A 7,795-nucleotide genomic window follows, 5' to 3' on the forward strand; every position below is an offset into this window, starting at 1 on the left:
CCTGCCTTCCTTCTTTAACGTTCGCCTCCTTTCGGTTGCTCCGCCTTTCACCGACTCGAAGCACCGTGAAAATTGATTGACTGTTTCTCCGGGATCGACGATATCGAGTTTACGCGAGCAGCAAAAAACTTCCATTTACTCGAGGAAATTTGCTTCCATGTTGCTTAAAACCATGTAATATTTAATTTGTCCGCTACATGGACAACAACGTAAAAGTCAATCGTTTCATCCGTCCTTCCTTTTTCTCTGTTCCTTCAGTTCTCGCTGACGAAATCGAAATGGAAACAGAGTGATTCTGTTTGCAGGTTCGAGACGACATGGCCGCGGATGGCATCGAACCCTTGGAAGAGGAAATTCCGTACGAGGATATAATCGGTCGAGATTACTGCCGTTACAACATGAAACGACTGATGAGTCCTTAGCCACTGCGAATCAGCTACGAGGATGGTCGACGGTTGGAAAAAGGAGCAATAGCGTAAGGAGCGAAACAATCGTCGCAGCAGCAAAGAGGGAAACACTCTTTCGAAGTGTTCCAGCTCGTGAAACTTCGCGCCAGCTTACGACGACTCGAGCTCCTCCACTCTTCGCTCTTTTGATCTTTTTGCCCGTGCCATCCGCGACTCTCGGACGCGAACGTAAGTAAATAGGCAAACTCGATTTCCTTGGAAGATTCCCGAGTCGCGAGATACGAGTATTCGCAGACAATGTCGAGTGAAGCGACTGGTGAAAGGGTAGAAGAGCTCGATCGCGCGATTGTATTTCGTCACGGTGGAACGACGTTTCTTCCTTTATAGCAGAACGAATGGCTTGTTGCGAGATAACGATGTACGCGACTGTATAAAAGGACGAGCGTCTCTACGACTTTTGAAGACCAAGACACGTATTCGTGTGTGTCGAACGTTTAAAGATTTAAGATCAGCCATAATCGATGTGTTTAATTTGCACTCAACGATATTTTCGTCGATGCTGGAACCAAAACCGCGCGTTCTAGTCAATATAATAATTATATTATGTATAAATATGTACACATAACGATCGATCTCGCGAACGACTGACACCGATCGTCACACGACGGTGACACTATTACTATTCGGGTGGATGACTGCTTCAATGTGTTCTATTGTGCGTGCGTGTACGTATGCGTGTACGAGAGAAAGAGAACTAACGATGTTTGTACATATGGTACCTGAAGTCGATGAACATATTGACCCTCCTATAGAGCAAACCGACCAGACGTAATTTCATCGAGAAAAGATTGAATCGTGACGAGATCAAAGTCGAAAACGTGGAAATCAAAGAGAGCGAATTAGATAAAATTTCGGTTAAGAAAGAATGGAGAACTTAGAAAGATTTTAATGGCCGGTTTGATCAGACTGTCACGGAGGGAACTAGATACGAAGTTATGCTCGAGGGAGCCTAAAAAAAAAAAAAGAAAAAAACGTTGACAAAGTCAACGAGTGCGCTTCGTGGCGCACGCCACGAAAGAACTTTCCTACGATTTTGCACGATCGAAGTTGACGTCGACGTGCGCGTCGATGCGTTATCATCACAATTGACTTTTTTCGAACGCGTCTCAATTCATTGTAACCGACACATTAAGGCTCGTATATTCTAACTAACGCACCGAGTAAATATCCTTTCTTAACGATGTTTTTACACTAAACTTTTAATATAGCCAGATTTTAAAAAACGAACGAGCGTGGAGCAAAAAAGAAAGAAAGAAACGCGAAGAGCGATAACAAAAAAGGTCGAAGACGTACTATCAACTTCCGTCGTGCCACCGCAATCCATCTGATCGTTAATTTTATGTAAATCTGCGCGTCGTTTCAAACTTATGCCATTTATGATTTGATCTAAAAAGAAACGCAAGAAAAAGAAGAAAAAACAATCGTAAGACTTGTTTCGTATCGATCGATTTAACGATCATTCGTGTGCGAGTAGTCAAGATCAACGAAGCGCCAGCCTCGTGAGTATATCCTAACATTTCAAACGTTACCGATACCAGAAATAAATCGACGGCAAATCGAAATACGGTCGTTGTTTAACTGATCAAGCTCACCTGTTTTTCTTCACTCAGCAATACCATCCTTTTTTTCCCTCCTATGAAAATAAAACATTTTACTGCTACGATCGTTCTAATTCCGCCCGATCTTTATTTACGCATTCTGAAAAAAATTGCAAGTATCGGGCAATATTGAAAATATTAAATTCAATATAAAAGACTGAAATGTATTGAAAATATTAAAGAGACGATTGTTTTCAAAACGCGCTAGGAAGGATTCGCACGAATTTTTGTCGGCACAAAGTGCGGTATTCCATTCCACGAAATATTATTTTCAACAATTTCAACAATCAAATTTATCGTACGTGAATATTCTGTTTCACCGTGTCTTCCATTTTATTCAACGCGATAAATATAAACATAAACGGAGATATGAACCGAGAGGGAGATTCTGTAAGCCGAGAAACAGGTTCGATGCATACGTACGAGGCGAAAACGTTTAAGTATTTCAATCATAGAATCAATTTTCTCAAGAACAAATCTTCCTATGTAAAAGTTGTATTCCATATTTTCAACTTATACGTTCGTACAGGATTATCCTTTTCTCCGGTTGTACCAGCAGTTACGAGACTGTGTACGTATTACCAATTACAAGGCTCGTGGTAACAAGGGTAGCGGCGATAGAGCGAGACCGCGGCTGAAAGTCAATGCGATACAAGCAGATCGTTCAAGTAAACGTGCTGCTGTAAATCGAGTGCATCGATTCGCCAATTTACAAGTAACAAAGGGCAGCGCTCGTTGGTGATTCACACAGCGCGTAGAAGGCAATCAAGTGCAAAGCACACGTTCAAATCGTAAACGCGGCTTGGTTTATTGGCATTTCAGGATGGTACGTGCAGTAAATTCCGGCCGGAGCTTGATTAGATTGTCGTTCCGCAGATTTGATAATGGCTGATTACCTATCAATCGAATAAATCAATCGTTCTCCACCGGGATACAAAATTTGACGCAGCGCGGTATCGTTGCGAAAGTCGTCGAATCGTAGTTTATTTTCCACCGTTTGTTTGCGAGATCCTGTGTGTTTCCTTGCCTGCCTTGTATGCGTTATTATCTCATAACCGAAACGTCGGAATTCCCATATCTTTATACGGTTATTTCCCGTTGTATCCTGTTTTACGTCGTGCAATAAAAAACGTGGCCTTAATTCGTCAACGTTTTGAGATAAAGGTGGAAAATACAGGAATAACAAATGTCAGTCCGGGCCCGGTGTTTCACGAAGATAACGAGTTTTCGTCGTCCGATCGTCTAGAAGTATCCGATGGAAACTGTCGCGCGAAAGTTCGAAGAGAAAGAGAAGAACGAGAGTCCGCGAAGAACGAGAAAGGTGCGAGGCTGAAAGAACATCGTCCTTTCAGTGATAATTAATTTTTCGCCATTGGTAGGTCCCTAACGAGCTCGTTAAAAAGTTTTGACACGCTTAAACCTGGATTCGACCATGCAAAAACCACTTAAGCTTCCTCTCTCGACGGGGCGACAGTGAATGAACAATCGATTTCTTCGTCCAACCTTCCGTTGCAAACGAAACATCTCCCTCTGTGCTCTATTGTTTCCTTCCTTCTTTCATACTTCTCTTACTATCATTTTCCCGTGGATTTTCTCTATTCTCCGACTCCGATCTTTGCCCGGCAGTGTCGATTCTTTACAACGACTTTTGTAAGAAACAGGCGGAAGGGGAACCATAGAAGCTTGAAACAACGGGAAGGAAAATATCTTGAATACGAAAGAAGATACAAAAAGACGGGGAGAAATATCGAGGAACGACAAGAACGTGGAAAGGCAAAGCCAAAGCCACTCTGCCGTTGCATCGCTCTTGACTAGATATCCAAGTTTATGGAAGAAAGTCGAATTATAAATTTGATCCTTTAATGCTACTCGCTGCATATTATATGGAAGCTAGGATTATATTTCTTGCACGGTTTAACGTATTCCGCGAACGATACTTTTCCAGCTACGCTGTTCTATTCTCTGTTCAAGGATTTTTACTGCGATCGCGTAGAAACTTCGAACAAGCGTAGAACTGTGTATCGCTAAATCATAAAGAACGGGGGGGGGGGGAATCATCCTGAAACGTTACGATCGCCCTACGAGTAACCAAGAAACGTTAAAAAGTTCCCCGTCGAGGACAGCTTGGTCGAAGAAAGAGGATTAAACAGGTCGGTCAGGTGTATCGAACAGAACGAAATGAAATATCGGTGGCCTGAATTTTGGCCCTCGAGCCAGCAGGAAGATGAGGTATCAAGTGGAAGACGGTGTAATGACCACGCTAGGACTAGGAGGAAATGACGCTGAAGGGGTTACAGAGGCAAACGGGCAGAGAATTAACGGCACATTTGCTCAGAATTTGCTGCACCGGCGACCTTGCTCTCGGCTTATACGATCAAGAATCAAATATCGGTTGGTAGGTTGATCGTATCCCGCTTCAGGAAGGACGGCTTTACGATTCGGTCAATCGTAAAGCCTGATAGCTAACCCTATCTAGGTCCGGACAGTAGATCGACCGACCTCCATAGAAAACCATTTCCAGGTGCTACACCGCAAGACCCAGAGACATTTGACGGAATCTGCCCGTTCGTGAATATTATATCGCGGCCGTGATTGAATCGATACAGAAACGGAGAAATTCGATTTGATGTGTCCGGTCAAATGGAAGTCGATTTACTTTGTTCCCCTGATTTACTTTTGACCAACCTTCGTTCTAGCACCGTACAGTCGTTTGAAAAATTTCCACGATTGTTTCTTTTATGTATACTTTTATATTCCATTCGCTTTACCCTACAATCTGCCACTCGGCGCTACATCCCTCCAATTTCTTGGATCCTCGAATCGCCATGTGGCTTGAATTATCGAACGCGTGCGTTCATTTCGCGTGATCTTTGCATGTCTGCTGTGTTCCCTGGGACATTCGAACGGGACTTTGTTCAAAAATTTATTTGTACCCTTGACAGACCGGAACTTTCCGGTGATCACGCGGCGAGATACGAAACGAGCAGCCGTATAAAATATGTATCGAGCTGGGACCTTCGAGATTAAGATCCTCAACCTGCTGCTACCTCAAATTTACTTTGGATTTTGTTTGATCTATACCTTAGAGAAGCTCAGACTGAGCTTCCTTTTTGTAATTAACGTTATGACGGGTGTTTTGAATTTGATGAAAACTTGTATACAATAGCACGCCAAAGTATTTGAAATTAAAGTTTCATTAGCACTGTAGTGAAATACGAATGTCACGAGCATAATCAGGTAAATTTTACGATAAATTTGAATAAATGATATTTCTGACGTTATTACTCGTCTTCTCTTTTAATATATGAACTTGATTCACTTGACTTCTAAAACTGTAACGTGTGTTAAGATGGTTTCATGGAATATCGAGGCTCGTTGCTACAACGAATAACCGATTTTAATTCAATAGTTTAAACACTTTTGTGATTTCTGCGAGATATACGTTCGTATTAAATCTTTTGCAATTTTCAAGTTTGTTTCAAACTTTACAAATACACCCGTAGTAGTTGAGTGAAATTTCGAAATGTATCATATAACGCACACGGTATATTCACAAAAGGTTTCTCCAAATGTTCGAATACTTTCAGAAGCTACTGCGGACCGAAACAACGGAATAACAAATTTTGAGCTGCTGCGAAAAAATATCCTTCGTCCTGCGAACGTCGACCGTAAAACCTGATAAGAGCAAAAATTGTATTTCAAAATACAAGACTGGCGCGACGGTTCGGAATTAACACGCCAAGTTTCAAGCAGCGTGTTCTCGCGTTGCTGTTGCGCGACGTTGTAGCGAACTAGCTCGCGCAGATCCGAGAAACAGAAGTGTCGGTCATTGAATAAATTACGAAGTAAATGAAACGCAAATCCGGTCACGCTGCTCGTAACGGTAACGGCATTAGCACACAGATTAAACGGAAGAACCTATCTGACCCCGTAATATAGCCCGCAATATCTGTCAAGATTGCAATGTAAACAGCCGTTGCAGCGTAAAGAATGGTTTTTATGAATTTCGAATCAGAAACGATACTCACCGGACTTCAATCTTCCGGCACTCGGACAGGTGATACGTTTGCACATCGTTCTCGTGTGTTGCCGCGTTTTCCATATTTCCTTGCACACAGGTAGAATATGTGCGATATAATCGGCGCTACCGGCCGTCGGAATCCCTGAAAATAGAATGTAAACTTTATGGGGAAACACGAGTGAAACGAAACGCGTTAGCCGTGAATAAGAGAGGATAAAAGAGGAAATAATGAAACGGCGCTTTATTCGCGACTCTTTAGCAGCGTTTCCAGGGCCACGGTTGCCACCGCTTAACGATATTAAACCGTCTTAATTCACTGAAAATAGGTAGAAATTTTTCCATCCAACCTAATGCGGCTAAAATTCAGAACGCGGACGAGTATACATTCGCGTGAGCGTGGTAAATCAGGCCGGAGACTCGTGACCATTGTCTAGCATTATCGAATTACCATATACTTTTTCTTCCTGCTTCCATATTCTCTCGACGACAACCCTTTATTTCCATCGTTTCTTTTTTTACCGTTTCTTTTTTTACCGTTTCTTTTTTTTCTTCCCTCGCTCACCGCCGCGCCCCGTGTCGCGCCTTTTGAACTGGCTGCGTCCAGCGCGCGCGTCAGGTGGAAACGCGTTTTTTCGCGGAAACGAAATTGAATGGGCCATAGTTTACGACTACGAGGAACTGTGCGTCGTTATCCGATGCAGAAGACGCGTGCACATGCGCCCCTGCTTTTACGATCATCGCAAGTGCGACTGATAGCCAGCTGCGCTAAAACTAAATTCATGAGAAACTCTGGAAACCTATTAAGAAACGTTTCGTCTTTTTTCAAAAGCGTGTCATTTTACACGTTCGTATAATTACACACGTTTGTACGCGCATTCTGACGTGTGTCCACGTTTTTACGACTGAATTTTCCCTATAATTGAAATACCGCGTTCCATACAGCGGAATGGATGTAAGCTGTTTAAATTAAACTGCTTTGCGGAAGGATAATTAGATTTAGGGAAAATTACGTGTGGGACGTTGTCCATTAAAGTTTCAGCGATTAAACGACGAAAAAAGAATTATAGCGTAAGAGCAGCAGAAAGTTACGAAGCGTCGTATTCGTTTTTCCTGGCTTTTTTTCGCACCGTGATATTAAATACCTTGGCCGATACCAGGATCTCCTTCCAAGGTGGCGTTTAAATAACACACGGCGCACTGTTCAAAGACTGAAATAATATCTTATTCTTAGTATACAGGTCAGCTGGTTTCTTTCAATTATTATTATCGGCACTATTACCGTTTGACCTGACAGCCTGATTCGTCCGAAAGGACCTCGATACTTACATTTTCCATATGCTCGTAAATATTTTACGTGGCCGGCCACACCGACATGTATAGTTGCTTTCTCTCACTCCCTCTCTGTCTCTCTTCTTTTTTTTTTTTTTTTTTAAATCTCTTCTTTTATCGAACAGCAGTAACGTCGTTTCGACGCGTTGGATAATATGGATGGGAGATTGCGTTGCAATCTACGCAAATCGAAACAGAGATTTCGTTGTCGAACGTATTTCACAACGAAATATGCAAATTCGTGTACAGCTGCACGGAGAAATATCATTCCAAAATGACGTCGATAAAACTGCGTTCTCCGTGGTCCGACCAAAAGAACTGTAAATGAATAATAAAATATGATTTCGTGATCGAGGAATCTTGACGAAAGAAAGGAAAAG

At 42.4% G+C, this 7,795-nt stretch overlaps 1 protein-coding gene and 1 long non-coding RNA gene across 7 annotated transcripts in view; one reads left to right on the forward strand and one right to left on the reverse strand.

The window, feature by feature from the left end:
* The window catches only part of LOC139989517 (dipeptidase 1), a 233,425-nt gene extending 231,372 nt beyond the window's left edge, over positions 1–2,053 (forward strand). For all 5 annotated transcript variants that reach the window (XM_072007986.1, XM_072007987.1, XM_072007988.1 and 2 more), the window contains one exon: positions 306–2,053. In XM_072007986.1, the coding sequence (XP_071864087.1) occupies positions 306–422 (117 nt within the window). In that variant the 3' untranslated portion in view covers positions 423–2,053. The remainder of the gene's footprint in view (positions 1–305) is intronic.
* Positions 1–6,596, reverse strand: part of LOC139989526 (uncharacterized) — a 119,977-nt gene extending 113,381 nt beyond the window's left edge. For both annotated transcript variants that reach the window (XR_011800356.1, XR_011800355.1), the window contains exon 1: positions 6,094–6,596. This is a non-coding gene — a long non-coding RNA (uncharacterized lncRNA). The remainder of the gene's footprint in view (positions 1–6,093) is intronic.
* Between the last annotated feature and the right edge of the window lie 1,199 nt (positions 6,597–7,795).

Source organism: Bombus fervidus, chromosome 7 (genome assembly GCF_041682495.2).
Source record: "Bombus fervidus isolate BK054 chromosome 7, iyBomFerv1, whole genome shotgun sequence".
Classification (NCBI taxonomy): domain Eukaryota; kingdom Metazoa; phylum Arthropoda; class Insecta; order Hymenoptera; family Apidae; genus Bombus; species Bombus fervidus.